Source organism: Netta rufina (assembly GCF_964035555.1).
Source record: "Netta rufina genome assembly, chromosome: 3".
Taxonomy (NCBI): Eukaryota; Metazoa; Chordata; class Aves; order Anseriformes; family Anatidae; genus Netta; species Netta rufina.
Genome location: NC_140125.1, coordinates 30,201,405 through 30,219,875, shown reverse-complemented (window position 1 = coordinate 30,219,875; position 18,471 = coordinate 30,201,405). Strand labels below are relative to the sequence as shown.

At 35.2% G+C, this 18,471-nt stretch overlaps 1 protein-coding gene across 3 annotated transcripts in view; it reads left to right on the top strand.

The window, feature by feature from the left end:
- AKT3 (AKT serine/threonine kinase 3) overlaps nt 1-18,471 on the top strand; it is a 155,714-nt gene that overhangs the window by 63,845 nt on the left and 73,398 nt on the right. For all 3 annotated transcript variants that reach the window (XR_014618340.1, XM_084285180.1, XM_084285181.1), the window contains one exon: nt 15,595-15,720. Coding sequence is in view for 2 of the 3 variants with exons in the window: in XM_084285180.1 (XP_084141306.1) it covers nt 15,595-15,720 (126 nt within the window). In the remaining variant the exon portion in view is untranslated. The remainder of the gene's footprint in view (nt 1-15,594; nt 15,721-18,471) is intronic.

Here is an 18,471-nt window from a genome sequence, read left to right as displayed (position 1 = left end):
CCACTACTTGCTATTCTTACATGCACACTTGATAAACAAAAAAATTGAAGACTTTTAGGACAGAGGAGATGAAAAATTTCTGTCTGTTTCACTGATGGTGAACTCAAATTCCCTCGGGATCTTAGCACAGAAAAATGCATCAGCATCATAACGGGCACTCATCTGCAGCACGACCCCCAGAAGACAAAGCAACGTTTTACCTCTTGGGATTAACAAACATGTGTGAGCTTTAGTACGGTTGTTTGGTAGTCAGGTGATAGACTGCCCATATGTCCTCATACCTAATTCTGGTATTAGATTTGTTTCTCTTTGAAATACTAGGTAGAAGCATAGATTTATTCCGTCGTCATTTGTTCCAGTTCTTAACTCATAACTACGAAATTTTAAAAGATGTTTTAAGGAGTTCTGTATCTAAATCTCTTTTTCTTACTTGCAAGCTTTTCTTGGCAAGGCTTTTTCTTCATTTGATGAAGTTTACTGGGGTCATATAAAAATGCTTATAGAATATAGGTGGCTTGTATCAAATGAATCTTACTATTTCTGTGCTCTACATACCAAGGTGAATGTTTATGAGTTTTTCAGGCACCTGCACAGTTGGAATCCATTCCCAAAGGGCAGCATGGCACTTCTGGTGGTGCCATGTTTCCCAGCTGCACAGGGAAAAGGGAGAGAAGCAAGTTTATTTTCAGATGCCTAAAACCTTAATCTAAGTGAACAAATATCCCCATCTTTTTAAAACTCTGCCTCTAAATTCTTTTTCTGGGTGTTTGGACTGACCACTAAAGTGAGGATTTCTTGACTCAGGTGCTCTGTTAACACCCAGATGTAAGAAAAGTAATTGAGTAGTTAGTGTTTTGGAGTGGGGAAAATAGAAGAAAATATTTTTCTCCAAAGTACAATGAAGTTGAAAGGTTTATAATACTTTATCGTTGGCATTTTAGTACTCTGAGGAAGTTATAATTTGTAGGACATTTCAAGCAAAGGAGAAGATGTGAATGTTACATCAATGTTATGTGAACATCATTATTAAAGCCTGATGGAAGCATAAAGTATAGGTTTCCCCTCACTCTTACATGATTTTCTACATCCATTATAGATCAGATCCTGATAGTGTATTTCAGATACATAGACTACTTAATCTATTATTTTTTAAAGGGAGCTGCAACCATGATTCTTTAGAGAACTCTGTAATTCATTAAAATAAAACCAAAATACACAACTACCTCTAATAAATGTTTTGATTAAAATGGACGTTTCTGAACCTTCTACAGACAATACCCGCTCAGATGTGACAGCATTTGTGACATCACCAGTACAGACTTTCACAAGGATTTTGAAGTCAGTGTTGTAAGTCAGTTTCCATTTTGTTTGTATTAATTAGAAAATTGTGCTGTTTGCTTTCTAGAGGAAAAAAAATCCACTAAAACCATACCAAATTGGTTTTGTTAATTTAATATTAATGCAAATATATTTTGGAAAATTACAGTTCCTTATTGGTCCCTATTATTTTGGTGTCACAAATGTTGAATATTTGGTGTCAGTTAATAACTGTATATATAATCAGTCTGAATTTCAGGAAGGCCAGTTTTAGGAAGAGATTATCACAGTTTTCTCTTGTATAAAGTTTGCCTTTGGCATTGAATAAGATAATTTGAGTTTGCCAGGATCTATTTCAGGTTGTCTGATAAAATATTAGATTACCCTTTGTGTCAAAATTATTTTGGAGGCAAAATCAGTAAAAACTGTTCAGTAATTCAGATTAGAAAAAAATGTATACTTGTAGTAGAGAAACCACAAGATGTGCATGTTAGTGAAAAACAGTAACAAACCTTATCCTGAGTTTACCACATTTGGTTAGTTAAACTTGTATGTCTTACCTAGGTCAGTCATTTTTCAGTTCTACCTTGTGGCTGGAATTTGGGGGTTCCTAGTTAAAAGCTCTGTTTTTAAAACGTTCAAAAAGAGTGTTTGAAAATGAGGCAAAATTTTTGTACTAGTAAAACTGCAGGTTAAAGAATTTCACATTTCTGCTCACGAGCAAAGCTTTCTTTTAATTCAGAGGAGTGGAAAAACTAAGCCTTTACAAGTATTTCACTTGCCTGAACCTTTATTCCAATTGTAATATAACAAAATCATGCAAGATAAAATATTGTAAAATATGTATATTAAAATTAAACTGTATTGTGATTCATATGTGGGTGTTAGGAGCAGTTTTATTCATTCTAAGGCAGTAAAATATTTTAGAAATATGTAGAATCCTGTGGTTAAAAACTGGAGGGTTTTTTTTTTTTTATATATACATATAGTTTCGATTGCATTAATTATAGTCTGCAAGTTTAAGAAAATACGTTACTGACCAAGTTCTCATCTTCTTGGTGCTGTTTCTAGTATAGGAATTACTGCATGGCTAACTCAAAATATCAATTAGCACTGGGATCTCTGTGTTGCTAAGATTTTGTTGACATCATTAAATTGTAATTGCTACTTCACAAATACATGTCAAAGTACTTTATTTCAAATGATTTTTCACATTGAGAATTTTAAGTGAATTTTCAGTTATTTGCCTGAGTAGAAGGATTCGTGCATACTCTTTAAAGCTAACAAAATTTTTTATCTATAATTTTTGTATATACATGTATGAATAAGGTTGTCAGGATATATTCTGACACAGGTCAGAATATACTTTGTTTATATAAAATGTGAAGTTGTATTAGGGAATTTCTTGGCTTAACATTGTGTCAGCGGTAGCATCATTGCTTAATGATGCAGTTGATCTTAGAAATTTGAATCATTCAAACCTGCTCTTGTAGCTTAACTGGAAAACAAGAATTGCAATCACGTGGTAGACCAGCACTCCAATAAATCATTAATCTTTCAGAAGTTCATGCTGATGCCTCTTCTCCCTTGCATCTTTCATGCCTCCAGCCTATTGTTCCCCCGTTTCTCCTTTGTGCAAATACTCGTTATACAGTGAGCTGAAATAGGTCAAAACTTTCTTTTTTTTTTTTTTTTTTTTTTTTTGGCATGGGCTGGCTCAGCAGACACAGTGAAGTGGGTGCACATGGGGTGCACAGCACACTTCCTTCACACATATTCCTTGCCATCCCAAGCACATCGTGCTGGTGGTAGGTTGCACATAAAATGACCCAAAGTGGCCAAGGACTGGGACTTTAATTTGCTGTCAGCACTGTCTGGCTGAGTAGCAGATTCGCGATAAGACAGAAATACATCGCAGTTAAAAGGAACAATCTGCCTCTGTTGAATGTTTACTCCAATTTCCTCAACGTGAGACTTCCTTTCAAAAAAAAAAAAAAAAAGTGTCCACACGAGTTTGAAGATTCCTTACAGCACTGAAGGAGAGGCTTGATTTTTCTAAAGGTGCGAAGAGATACTGGGTGCTGAATTGGTGGCAGAGTGGCTGCATTGTAATGGTGCAGACTTCAGCTGTAACTGTAGGTGCTGGATGCTTGAAAATCCGCTCTTGAACCCTTCTGAAAATTCATTCTTTTCAGATAACTGGTATTCTGCTGTTGGTCATTTGTAACATTAAATCCTATAGCCATAGACCTTTCTTTGAAACTGAAGCCTAATCTAGTCATTCTCTCCTCTGTAACTCCGGTGATTTTTTTGTTTGGTTGGTTTTGGTGCATTTTGTCTCTGAAGCCTTTCAGTTCTGTTGCAATTATTATTATTTTTAAATATAGTCAGCAGAACTGTAATTGTTTATCATGAAATGATAATATTTTCAGTGTTCCTAAAATTGTGTACCTTTAAAATGATAACATTTGATTTTCTTTCTTTACAAAGCTGCACACTTAAGCAATGGTTACATTAATTGGTCTTTGGTGGTTAATTTAAAACTATACACCTTGTATGAGTATTGAAGATTGTTCCTGTATTTATTAATTTCAGTAATTCTTCAATGCTTTTCATCTCAGCTCACTGGAATAGCATTGCCACTCAGAAATGCTTCACATTCTTAGTAATCTTGAACAGTTTTACTGCCTTGCAGTACATACAGTGGTGATTCCAGATCACTGATGTACATATTAACTAAAAATGTTCCTATAAAAGAACTATAGAGCATTAGTAATTCAAGTTTGACCATATGATCCTGCTTAGCCGTCTTTCTTTTACCCAGTTTCCCATTTCTATTTTGTTTTACCACACAGCTTTTTTTTTTTCTTCTCCACAGAGCTACTGTTTCTTTAGACTTATTAAATGCTTTTTAGAAGTTGAAATAAATTGTGTCAGTTAGTCTTTGTCCATTTTATTTTCTTGACGTTTTAGAAGAAATCCCTTAGGTATGATGGGCATGATTTTTCTACTGAAAGGCAGTGCTGCTTTGTTTATCTTCTGTCAGTTTGCATTAGTTAAGAGTATGATTAAAAACAGAATTATAAACAGTTTTCTTAGATTACCATCCAGCCAATTGACTTGAAATTTCGGTTTTTGGTTCTTCTTTAGGGGAGGGAGTTCTTCTCTGTTCACTGCCCTAAGACACCTTAGCCCCTAGCAAGCTGCTCAAATACCTCATTTTTGATCTAGAGGCAGTGAAAGTATTTGTCTGTTACCTGGAAAGGCACAAAGAAGATTTCTGTTGTTGTCTTCTGAGGTGAAGGCTAATAGAAAGACACCCTTCTGGTTCTTTGCAAATACCAGGATCCTCAGTTGCAGACTTTGTGTCTGGTTAATTTTTCATCAAATTTGCATTTTTTCTTCTGCAAATTTTGTTTTCCTTGCTTGGAAGTTCACTACATTTCATTTTCTATAAACAGCACCTCTAAGATTTATTGGTTTTGCCACTGATATACAGCGTTTTCTTTAAATAAAGAAACCTACATTTTCCCAGCTTAGTTCAGCTGGTTCCTTATCTTCTGTGCTTTCCATCTGATTTGGTGGCATAAGCAGGGTGAAAAGGTGAAAGTGTGTGGCAAAGAGTGAGCAGACCCGGAGGGTTGAATGGTATATTTTCATGATTTTGAAGATTCTTATGAATGAAGTGTTTGAATTACTAACAAAAATACTGGAAAATACGATCAGGAAGAAAATAGGGGATGAAAACGGGGGGGTGGACTTGAAGTCTATGTCTCCCTGCCATGCCACACTCCAAAGTTTAGTTTCAGCATGTTAATTTTATGGAGCAATTCCTTTTCCAAGTAGGATGGAACTTAAGTGTTTTGGGGTTTCCCTTAAATGCTTCTTGAATTAATTCCTCTCTCTTCTCCTACATGGATGACAAGGGAAATGTGTCCTGCTTGTGCATTTTAGAGTCAACTGTATCAAGGAGTACTGGTGTCAATAAATTACTTCTCTGAACCTTATTATGTATGATATTTAGCCAGTTTGACAGAAATAATAAAAAAAAATCCTTGAAGTGGACACTATTTAAATTTGGGGGCATGGGATTTTCTGCAATTAACTAGATTGCTACGGTAGGCCAATATATTAAGCTCAGGCAGTTTTGTTGCTAATTACACACAACTTCTCTAGTGTATCGGATATTCAGATCCATTTTATGAATATGGTAGAGAGAATAACAACTGTAAAACAAAGCACTGTGCATGTAAGTGACTGTTAGCGTGTATTTCAGAAGGGATAAATGCTCACCATATGGTACAATTACTGTGTCCAAGTTTTCAAATTAGCTTCTCTCATCCTCCTTATTACTGTCTTTAAAAAGAGAGGAAAAAAACCCAACATGATTTATCTACTCTGCAGCAGAACTCTTGACGCAAAACAGCAGCCCAGTTCTGTCCAGTTTTTTTTTCCTAGCATAATAGAGGCTGTCGGACTTTTTTATACTAATTACTGTGTGAGCCTCAGATGAACCCCCTTCAATTCACAGGGCTTTGTTAAGGGAGGAGCTGTCAATGTGTCTGCCCGTTTGCAGCTGTGCTGTGGCTTTAGCTTGCTTAACATTATGCTGCTTTTTAGACTTGACAGAAGGGATTTTTTTTTTTTTTTTTTTTTTTTTTTTATTAAGGCAAAGCAGCCTTGTAGCGAAATGGTTTAAGCAGCTGCATTGTGGGGAAGCACAAAGAAGTTATTATTGTGTCTGTTTAGGGGGGTCGGATGGAGGGGGGAGATATTCGGCTGCTGTTGATGCCGATTGTTGACTTGCCATCTGCCAGATAGGGAGAAGAAAAAAATGACAGCTCCAGCAGGGTGTTCAAGAGGTTGTTTGGAGAGACGCATAAACATGTGCAGATGTCGAACTGAATAATGGCAAGAACTTGAGACGGTTTATGATGCTGCTGTTGTGTGTGCATATACAGAATGAATGTATGTGGAGATTTGGTTAGGAGGAGGGTACATATTAATTATCATTGTCCCCCACCGCCTCCTTTACTTCTGTTAATTAGTTCAGGAGTTTAATATCTTCCCTCCTTCCGTTGTTTATTCCTAAAAAGAGCCTTTTCTTGCAGCAAAGAAAACTTTTGATTTCTCCATGTGGTGGATTTAAAGAAAAAAAAAAGTCTTGATAAATTTGGTACTTGGAGAAGTAGAAAGAATAACGCAGTTATTTCAGTCTCAGACATTTGGTGGACAGGTGCTACACAAGTTCCTACGTAGCTTTGTCTACCTCAAGACTGATATGTTGCATACCCTTACTACTGCATCCTGAGCTTTTCATATGCAGACATTGCCAATCGGTGATTGTCTGGCATATAGTAGACAAATAAATGCTAGGGGTTAGCATGAGATTAGCAACTAATTTTCTCTTTCAGTTGATCTTATTTTCAATTTTTTTTCTCCAAAGGCAAGGAGCTGGTCAGCCATAACTTGTGTATTTTCCTGTTTGACAGTTCCAAATAAAAAATAAATAAAAAATTGCATCACTATATAGGAGTATGGTTTTCTTTCTTTCTCTAAAATCCTTTCTTATTTCTTGTTTGGCGAGTGCTTTTCAATATGAGTTTCCAGGATAATGTGAAAGAAGTATGAAAATGGATACAAACATGAAAGGAAATTAAGCTTGCCCCAAAAGGCTAAAGGAAAGCAATATCTTATCCAGATGATTTAGTTTAAAAATGCAAAAGGGAACTTGTAAGCCTTATTTATTTTTCTTAAATATTATGTGCAAATTCAGCAATCTGATATCTGTATTGAATTGAAAAGTGGAGAATGAAATAGTGGTTGAGGTGTATTGTAGCTCTGCGTTGCAGATTGTCTTCCAGTTACTAGTATATATCAGGGATTTTTGGTTAGTCACAATATGCCTTAAATATTACCAGAATGAATCTAACAACTGTTTAACCCCAAGATTTCCTCCCCACCCTCCAAATTTTCTTAAGTCTTCCATCTTAGATCATTGATAACAATAACTCTTTATGGGAACATTTTATGTTTCCTCTTACCATCATCTTGTCTAAGCATAAAAAGTCAATTTTGGATTATGTTTACAACTGAAAATTTAGGTGTGACTGCTTCCTACCCAAGTACTGACTTCTGCACCTGAATCTAGACGCAGGTCAGTGGCACTGCAGATGGTGAATTGCTTTTCACCCGTTACCTGAGTTGTTGGTTCTTCTCTACAGAAATGTTCGATTTTCTGTCGTGTCATGGCTGGTGTGAAGCTCAAGGTACTCTGGGCAATCCTGTGTCATTGTTTATCATGATTTCATGCACCCAAAGAGTTTTCAAGTAAATCCTGAAGCATACAGTGGTAACAAAACTGTTCTTTCTGCTCAAGCATATTGAGGAATGTTTCTACGTGTCTCAGGCTGATTGTTTGCAAATGATGTGGGCTGAATGATAAAATGAAAATGTTGACCTTAATGGTATGCTTGAGGAAAAAATTCAGATGAATGATGTTAGTGCTCGTTTTTTGGCACTTGATAAGGTCTTAGGCTACAAGCATATCTAGTGACAAGCATAAAGTTTAGAGGAGCTATTTTAAAATTATTGTGATGTGCCAGTTGTAAAAGTGAGACGGTTTGCTTTGAAAAAACATGCTAGGAAGTATACCAGCTTTAAGAGGGGTAAGACAGTTTTTGACAACACATTAATCTGTCAAAGAAACTCAACTCAATGATAATACTATTGTCAAACTTATCATACTCTTTTTGAAAACAATGGAAAGTTTGAGGTTTCTTGCGTAAACTAGAGTTGGCTGTTATACAAGAAGTTGTAAGTAGGGAATGTTAAGATGATGTTTAATTCAACATAGCTACATGTAAAAAAATCATTTACATTTTATTATCTTATTTAATAGATATATTTCTACCAAGTACATCTATTTAGATCATTACTGCCACAGCTATCTTTTTCAGTGTAATTTATAGATAAATATTTGTATGCTTGTTCTACTCTTAAAATACTTGCAACATCTAAAAAAGGTCTTTTGGTCTACTAGTACTTGACAGAAAAAAAAAAGGAAAGTCTTATGTTTTCTGTTATACAGTCTACTAATTAGTGCCGATAGTTCTGTATAAAAAAAAATATAAATATTTAAAAGTACTGAGAACTTGAAGTTTTTTTTACCAATACAAAAATCCTGTGAGACTACTTTTTTTTTTTAATTGTACTTAGTACAAATACATCTCAATACTATTAAAAGCTACAAAACTCCTTTTAGAAGCAGCTGAATACTGTAGCATTTTGTGCTTTGATACTGTAAAACCATAAGCAAGAGAGATACTTAAGAAATGTGAGCAGTGTCCCCAAATGTTTCCAGCATGGGTTTCCACTCTTGAATAGCAGACATTTAGAAAATATTGATCTCCTTTGTTGTTCAGGGATGTCAATGGAATCCAGTACTATGTTATTCCAGACGGTATGTGCTAATATCAACTTCTATTTAATATATTTATTGTTCTAATTCTTATCCTTTAAGAATGGAGGGGAAGTGAGAGTGATGTTGAAGTTGGCAAGTTTTTCTTCCTGTTGGCTCAAAATGGACATGGTAAAGGTCAATTCTCAATTTGTCAGGATGTCAGATAACTTTGTATTTCTGGTACAGATTTCTAAAAGGACAAAATTTTGTGCATATCAAAATTGAGTATGAATTGCTACCATTTATTTTCCATGAGATGCCAAAACACATTGGTAATTTTTAGATACCCATTTAGAAAACTGCTTGCCATTTGAATAGTGGCATGTCTGTCTTTTACGGAATATTTTCCTCTTGATTTTTATATATTTTAAAGAAAAGATTATTAATGCAACGGAAAAAAGGTTGAATAAACAACAGAAGCTGAAGTAGGGTTGCATTTATACAAGACAGGACACTGACTCACTCCAGTGGTCCTAATGAGATGATGAGGGTGGGTAGTGATGTGAGCCCTGGTGAAACTCTCACTCACTTTTGTAGGTTGCATTCAGAACCTGAGAGGAAGCAAACCCAGGAACAGAAGCAGGGAAGAACTTCCCACTGAGAAACTCAGTTCTTCCTGTACCTGTATGTGCAGAGAAGCACACTGAGACCATGGAGAGTTTCTTAGTGCCTCCACCCTACGTGGTGACTCCATCTCTGCTTGGAACTTGCCTGCCTTACCTGTAGCAGTCCTTAGTTTTGATCACAACCTACTGTTGCTTCAGAAAAAATGATCCTTTTGTTTGCCAGCTCTTCAGTACATCTTGGTTGGCGTAAGAGAGAGCGTTGTGTCTGCTTTCTTCTTCTCTTGCTCAGCTGAGTAACTTCTAGAGCATGTTCCTGAGTCTGCTTGCTGCATTATGCAAAATCATAGCATCTGTGTAGTTTCCACTGGTTTCTCACCACACACCTGTGAAAAGCGGAGCATAAATTGACCAGTCTTTGTAACTTCGTTGGGTGGTTGAGATGTCATAAAGAAGTTCAAGTGCTTTGAACTGTCCATATCACAGCATTTTGCTTACGCTGGTATCCAAACCTCATGTTTGGAACCATTGCCCAGTTTGTAGGAAGTGTAATGGAAGCTTAGCTGTGGTATACACTGATGCCCATGTATAGCATGAAATGCTATATACTATTTTCTTCTTGTGACTGAAAAAAATCATTTGTCTAATGTAAGTACAGATGTGCTCAAAATGTCACTTAGTGAACTGGGAACTGTGGGAAAACCGTTAGCATGAATAAATAATCATTGTGTTGTGGTATAAAAGACAGAATCAAAAAATTTTAGTTCCAAATTCTGCTCTTCTTTGAAGTGCTGGAAAATTCTTATGAGTTAGCATGTAATAAAAAAAAAAAGTTTTAAAAATGCTAACGCATGTTCAAAAAAAATAGTTTCACTTATTTTTTTTGGCATGCAGTAAGATTTTTGTCAAACCTTTTGCATGATGGTATAGTTACACACATTGTATTGAAGAGCATATATTGAATCATGAGGACAGGTATATCTTTTAGCTTTTTAAAACATTTCTTTTTTTACAGTAGCTTTGAACTGTGTTGCAAATTTGTTGTCATGAAATCACAAGTGAGTAAATATTAAACAGGAGTGCTTTACATTCACTAGTGTCTACAGACTTAGTCAAATAGTCTACTGCTGCTTCTAATCGTGCGTTAGGTAACACTGCCCTCAGAGGGCCAAGGTAAGTAAATTCAATCTCAGAACCACTGGCATTGCTTCTGATATTTTACTTGACCTGGCATTAATTACAGTTGTTTCTTTTAAAGAAAAACTGCATATGCCTATAGTTATTTTTTAAAAGTTTATTTACTATATATTTGTTCTTAGACACATTCACTTTTTTTTCCCCAACTGTTTATTAAATGCTAGTGCAGGGGAACTACGGTCTGATTTAACACAGAAGTGCCTCTTAAAGGAAAAAAAAAAAAAAAAAAAAAAGAGGAGAGAACCATATTTGTATATTATTTCTGTTAAAGCCATTTTTGTAAATTGGTGACACAGACGAGAGGCAGATTTTTGGTGTTCTCTGCTTGGAGGGCTTGGTTATTTTTTTTCCCTTCCCTTAAATCTCACTTATGTCTGTGTGGCAGCTGTTGCTTCTTTTAAGGAAGCAAGTTTTTGAACTCAGGTTTCTGTTGCTTATCAGCACTGTATATTAAAGACATTTCCTTCACACCTCTAAAACCATTTACATATTAAAAAATGTAGATGTTTTGCAAAAGTGATCTTTTAAAACTTACAGTTAATTTATTTATTTATTTACTTATTTATTTATTTTAATAATGAGATTAATTTGGCTTTACTAAGTAAGTTTTTGAGAATTTCTAATTTTCCATATGCTGGGGATTACAAATGCAGGCTAAAAACTGCAACCATTGAATGCAACTTGAAGTGTATGTTTGAAGAGATGATTTGAGTCCTCAGGTGAAGTGAAAAAATTGCAAACTTAGAGTGATATGGTTAATCTAATGTGGGTTTGTTGTACACTCACATGGTTTCTTAGAAAACACTTCCTTGTGAAGCTCCTCCGCAGTATCAAAACTACAAACATTGCATCACTAGAATAAACATATTTTCTGAAATGTCCTGAAGGCAGGATTCTTGTTACTATCTGTCAAAGGCAAAAAAGAAAAATCATTACAATTGCAGTAGGCAAGTACAGAGCTAGCTGCAAGGGTCATGTTCTCTGAACAGACCTTCTTTAAGCATTCTTTGTTACTGTTGTTATCCAGTGTATTTATTATTAAATCCAGCATTAGTTAAAGAGTTGCATTTTGTGAGTGTGCTTTTGCACAAAGATCAGATTGTATTTTCATGTGCCTCAAGAATGCTCTGCTGTATTATTTCCACTTTGGGGTGTATTCTGCTAGTAGCTGTTAAAAAAGCACACCCCAACAACCTAGACCTGATTCTAAATTTGTATTGTGAATATGTATTTATTGTCTGTACATATTTGAGATACGCATTTTAGTGCCTCTTTTCTCAAGCAGCTTTAAAAACTTTGACAAGAATTAAAAACATGTATGTATTACTTGGCTTTCTTTGCTGTGGTGGTTGAAATTAGAGACCTCTTCTTACAGTCTAATAAATAGATTCTATGAGTACATGTTTTTCAACTTAGAAGGGTGTAAATTTAAGCAAAATAATAATTTAGCTTACATTAACTCAGCAGGAAGTCGGGTACAAACTGATTAATTCTCTATGGCAGATCCACTGCTTTTTTAAGTACCACAGCTACATTTCGTTAAATTGTCAGGCTGTCTTGTGTGTTGGTTAGCCTGTGTGGACTCCTTTCTCCTGGAATTTCTTTTCACTTGAATTACTGACTTTCCAGATGTAAACTTCTTGTTGTTTGTTTTTTGTTACTTTGTTTTTTGTTGTTTGTTTTTTGAGGTACTTGTTAAATGTACACCCCAGACATATTTAAAGTAATTAAATACTGCTTAAACTATGAAAGATGTTTTTGTTTTATTTGGGCTGGTAAAGTAGAAGTCATGAAAGTGTTTTTTCTTTCCAATACTCTGTTGTGTTTCAGTGTTGGGTTTCTTATTGTTGTTATCTTGTTTTTTTTTTTTTTCTTCCTCTTTTTGTATGGAGGATTTTTCTCTTTCAAAACTGTCCATTAAACATGTCTATTAAGAAGTATGGACTAAAATATTTTTCTGTCGTTAAGCAAATACTATAGAAGGAATGTGGTTATAAGAGATCACCTAGAGTGCATCTTGGGAGCCATTAAACCACTTCAGCAGTTAAGTGAACTGCTTACTGATAGCACTGTTTACTTTATTCTTCAAAAGTGTTCACCCATTTGTTAATTAAATTACAAAATAAATAAAAGGCAGATGATAAATATTCCTGTATAGGTGTTGAAGAGGGATTGGAATATTGGTCATTTCAAGGAAAAAAGGGGTTATGTATTTGTGTATGTGCATGAGTTTGTACAGATGCCCTGAAAAAGGGGTGTTACTGATTTCATCTTGGGGAACCATTTAGGAGAAACATTCTTCAAAGAAAAATGTCTGTGAAAGAAATATACAGTATTCTTATGAAGCTATAGCTGTTGCTTTTAAACTGCGTGTCCTGTGTGTGGCTATAGTTTGCAGGGTGAAGGGAGAGTTGTGCTCATGGATAAGCTGGTACTTATTTTTCATTCAATTATTTATATCTTCCTGTGATTAACTTTTGTCCAAAGTGCCTAACTCTCTTCAAAAAAGCTTGGAAGTAGTAGACTCTTCTAACAGTTTTTCTCTAGGCAGGATGTCAACTGCATAACTGACTAGATGATCAAAAATCTGTTCAGTCTTCTGCTTAAGAGACTGAGTACCTAGCAGAAGCTAAATGTGATCTTAAATGTTGCCCTAAGAAGAGAAGGCAGTAAGTGATAGAGAAGTATGCACTGCATCACTTAAGAGCATGTGTATGTAAGTTAGTGATGGTTTCTCTTTTTTCTTGAGGCGACTAACTAGTGTTCTTACCTTGTCATCCCTAATTCTGAGAGTCCAGTCTGCTTATCTCCCCGTCCAGTTTATTCCTCACAGAAAGGAGGACTTTCTTTGAAACCTGAACCTTTGAGCTGGCTTGGGTGTACTGGTGTTCTGTCCAAACTTCCCTTGAACAAGTTTTCTTCTATTAGCCACCTGCCTCCCAGTGAATGCACCTTCCAGAGAAGACTAAGATCTTGATAGGTTTTAAATCAACTAACAGGGGCACTGTCTGTCATAGCAGTCTCCTAGAAACAAGTAAGATGTAGTGTATGAGAACCTTACAGAAGGTTGTCATTATGATCTGCTCAACTTTAGGGAAGTGACCAGGCTGCTAATATTTTTAAAACTCATACTGGATGAACTGATATGTAAGGTTTTGCTTTGGCTTCAGTTCTTGAGTCCAGGCAGATTTCAGCAAAAAATGGAACATGTATTTCATGGAACATATTTAAAATGTTCTTGGAGTCATACTTTTCCTTAGGCCTATGATTATCTTGTTTTCAAATATTCAGCAAACTTAATTTAAGAAACGTATTCACCTTTTTGTGTAATTATACAGTTTTTGCACTTTTTTTTTGGGGGGGGGGTGGGAGGAGGGGAGGGCTTACTTTTATTTGAGCAGGGATTTCCCATTCTGAAATCAATTTAGACCAGCAGGATCAGCGTGGATGTTCCCAGCTGAACTAGCACCAAAGATTGAAGATAGAAAGCTTTGGGTCAATACAAATGTAATCAGTGCTGTATATCTGCTCTATTTTTTGGTCAAATTAAGTAACACTGAACTTTTTGAGTTTTCTCTCTACTTACGTGAAAATCTCTAGATAACAAAATCAAGCAGGTGCCTTGCTATCCAGAGATATGAATAACTAAAAGTTTTGCTACCGAGGGTCAGGAAACAAAGATTAGCCTCTAATGGAGCAATCTCGGTGTAAATTTCTTTTAATGGGTGTAAATTTCTGTCTGACCTCTGAATTGTGTAAAAGCTGTGTAGCTACAGTTAGCAGGGTGCTGAGGTAATTAAGCACTACTCAAGGACTGAGTTTAGTCCAGGGACAGTGCAGCCTCCAGTTTGTAGTCAGTTCTGAGCATTTTGCAAACTGAAAAATTGAAATAATTTTTAAGTTTCAGCCTTACTGAACTTAAAATTGTGTGTTTTTTTTTTTTTTTTTTAAGTTAATATGAGTAGGTCATGATTCTTATTTCATTGTGACACATTGCTGTAATCTTTAGAGTCTCAGAGAAGTATTTTAGCATGCAGCTTACAAGTGTGTAATAAGTGGCAACTTCTAAGGACATTTGGAAATTCTGTGTTGGTACATGCACTTTTTTTTACAATGGCTTATTTAAAATCTTACTAGATGCTTGTATGTATATTATTTGCTCTGTAGAGTTGAAAGAAATCAAAGATAGGGAAAGTTGGGCTGGTCTAAATGCACTTGTATTTACCTGAGTAATTACACATTAAAAAAATGAAGTTGTTGCTGAGATTTTGGTGTGGCATTATAAAATATTGCAATATTAAAGAGATTTTTCACCCTTAAATAACAAATAAATGACACTGATTAAGGTACCACCTCTGTGCTGTCCTGTTTACATTGCGGTTTCTGAATGAATACCTCATGGCTTGCAGAACTTTCTGCTCAGACTGGGGTAGGAAGATAGTGGAGGTGATGAGTTTATGGGTAGACTTACCTTATAAAAGATTACTGGCTTCTGCTTTTTCTTCTTTATATATTCCTTTTGCTTTCAAGTATACTTGTTAAGTATGCTTTGTGTACTTTCTTCATTACCTTGAGTCTTCTTACTGATAGATTATATTTTAAGGAACTTGATGTTTTTTGCCTCAGCAGAGTGAATATTCTACCTTGTAGTAGTTGAGATTTATTTATTTATTTTTTATTAAAAGTTGAGCTGTAGTGCTTATTTTCACCTGTATCAAATTTCAGACTGTTTACAGGTATGAAAATGTAGGATTTGGAAGAGTATAGTATAATAAAATTTAGGTTTATGGAGTATTACTGTACAGTTCTTGTAGCTCCTTATTACAGAGGCATTATTCTATAGCCCAGGCTTACCATTGCAATTCCATTTTCTCTTCTTTTGGAGGGAGTTAAAGTTCCTTTAAGTTCCTTTGTAAATTGAAAACATCTGAAAAGATTTTGGTATAATTAATGTTAGACACTGATGATATGTTATGCTTTTTTAATATCAAAGTTTTTTTTTTTTTTTCTACATTACTAATGAACGTGTTTTTTTTTTTTCTTCTTCTTCTTTAGGAGAATATATAAAAAATTGGCGGCCAAGATATTTCCTGCTAAAGACAGATGGCTCTTTCATAGGCTATAAGGAGAAGCCCCAGGATGTGGATCTGCCATATCCACTCAACAACTTTTCAGTGGCAAGTATGTATTTCCAGTATTTATTATTCTCTCAGCATATTGACAAAATATCTGTTACATATTGCTTCATGTGGAGGTCAGAATTTATTGGTAACAGTGCAAGTTTGATGCCACACGTCATGCTAGTTCCCCCCTAATCTCATGTCCAGCTCTACAGGATATTTTTACAGATGGCATTAAAAATTTTACCATGGGTTGGTTTTTGAATATTTTTTTAAATCTAAGTACTCAGTTTTTATCTTTTTTTTTTTGTCTGAGGTGTCTGTAACTAACGATAACATTTGAGAAATGATTGCTATAAGAAGAAAATCCGTGGAAAGCTTACCTGTATTCAGATCATTGACCTCATTTTTTCTTTTTTTGGTAGTATCCCTGAATTCACTTGAAAACTCAAATTAATTAGAAAATTATCTAGACTGTCAAATGGCACAAAATCATGCTAAATTATTTATCTCTTGGATAATCAGGTAATCAGCTCTCCAGCCTGGTTAATCAGTAATTTTGAGCAATCAGACAATTTGCATATATTAGCAAAGCTATGAAGTATGTATCTGTTGGGTAAAGTGAAGACATTGTGATTTCTTCTTTTCCCAGAATGTTTCTAAGAGATCAATTTGTAGGTGTTTTTTTTTTTTTTTTTTTTTTTTTTCGTCTGGCAAAGTGAGATTGATAGAAGAATGTTTCTGAATAGAAATTAAATTATTTGTGGAGCTAAACTAATCAGGCAAGAAAATCTCCCATAATATAACTGTTTTGTATATCATAGCTAGAAACTTCCAAAAGAACACTAGAAAACCAGAAAACTTTGTCAACTTCTTTGAAAATGTTTTTAGCATACTGCAATATAATAAATAGCAGCATTTAATTTTGTAGGGGAGTACTGGAGCCACAAGAACGTGTACTTAGGGAATCTGGATACCCTTTCTCTGCATTGCTGAAGGTGGAACAAATTCTACTGAGACTGAATTTGCCTATTTTCTTGATAGGATTGTTCTTGAGATTGAGTCAGCCAGTGTATACAAAGTAATTTGCACATTTTGTTATTAAAGAAATCATCTTGTGCTCCAAGCCCATGTCTTGTCCTACAACCAGAAGAGGAAAACCTTGCATATTCTGATTATGACAGAAGTCTTCGAAATGGTATTGAGTATACAAGCCTTTTAATAAATATACAAGCCTTTTAATAAATATACAAGCCTTTTAATAATATTAGAGGCTCATTTTACCTTGTTGCTATCCAGTAAAAAAACAAACAAACAAAAGAAAACAATAATACCTTTATGTTGTTCATATGAGTGGGTAAACCTAGCATTGACTAGGTCATAGGCCATTATTCTTTAGTTATTCTACTTAATGTACGAACCCAGTCATTTGTAGCAGTTAGTAGTTTCTTAGATACTTCTTACCCTATACCCAGCACAAAGAACACTTGTAGTACTGAAGTACTTGAAGCACTGAAGGTTTTTTTTGTTTGTTTGTTTTTTAATGTCCTGATTTACTATGCTCTTCATTGCATTTCTAGTCTTCCTTTGCCATTACAACTAGAATGATGATCCAAATAGTCGTGTTGCCAAGTTGATTGACTGGTGTTGATTTTTTTTTTTTCTGTCCTGATACCCAGAGGCCAACTTATGTAATGCTGATATTAGAATGCTGCCACTAAACTTTGTTTTGATGGGAATTGGAAGATTTCTTATTGTTTCCCCCTCAAAAAAAAAGGGGAGGGGGGGAGGAGCAGTGAGCAGGGAGTCCTTTCTGCATCTTGCAAAATACAGTTTTGGTAAGCAAGATGAGTTTTTCGGTTTTCTGACAGGAAAAGCAGTAGTTTAATCAGAAATCACTGCTGATCAGGGCAAGAATAGAGAGATATTTTCACTCACTAAAATAATCCTATAAAATCTAAGTGAAGTACCTATATGGAGTTCACAATGTGACAAACAAAACATTTTCTAGAATCAGAATTCTTGGATAAGATTCCAATTTTTAACTTGGTTTTAATTAAATGGTTTCTGTTTGATTTTGAATAAGAAGTACAGAATTGCATGACAAGGAAAAGCTGAAAATATAAGGCAGTATGATAATACACTCTGAATTGCAAAGGACTGTAAGTTTTTGTTCACCTATTTTATCTGTCTGAAGATGAGATCATCAGCAGGGCAAACAAACAAAAAAAAACAACCACTAACACTATGTGAATGAATTGGATCTCATCTGCAGTACCTGGTAAATGTCAAGTACTGGTCTCACGGCCTCCGATCTGTAAGTTCCTGAGCTGTTGCAGTAGGTTTGTGGCCGCAAGCAGTGCAACATATTTTTCCTGTAATAGTGAAGTACGTTTTTCATAAATTACTAGCCAGGCAGATGGAGTGTGAGATCACTGTTAATACCATCTTGATTAGGTTGGCAGGGATTTAAAGATATGTCTTTATAGTCCTATCTTCATGTAATCTTTGTAGCTATCTGTAAAGTGAGTGTGGTCTCAGTCTACTTTTGCTCTCCAAATGATAGACATCTTTGGCTCTAAGTTACAGCTTGTTATTTAAGCAGAAAAGGCCAAGGCTATGGTATTATTTTCCTTGCACTGTTGGAGTTGAACACTGGAAAGTTTGTACTGCTCTGCTTTGTATGATACTTGTTCTGTAGTTTAAAACTTCTTTATCCACTCTGTCAAACCAGTTACTTTGATCGCATAGATATTTTCCCAACAGTGTGGCCCCCTTCCTCTCTTGCAAAAGACTTTCCCAGATGTAGTAT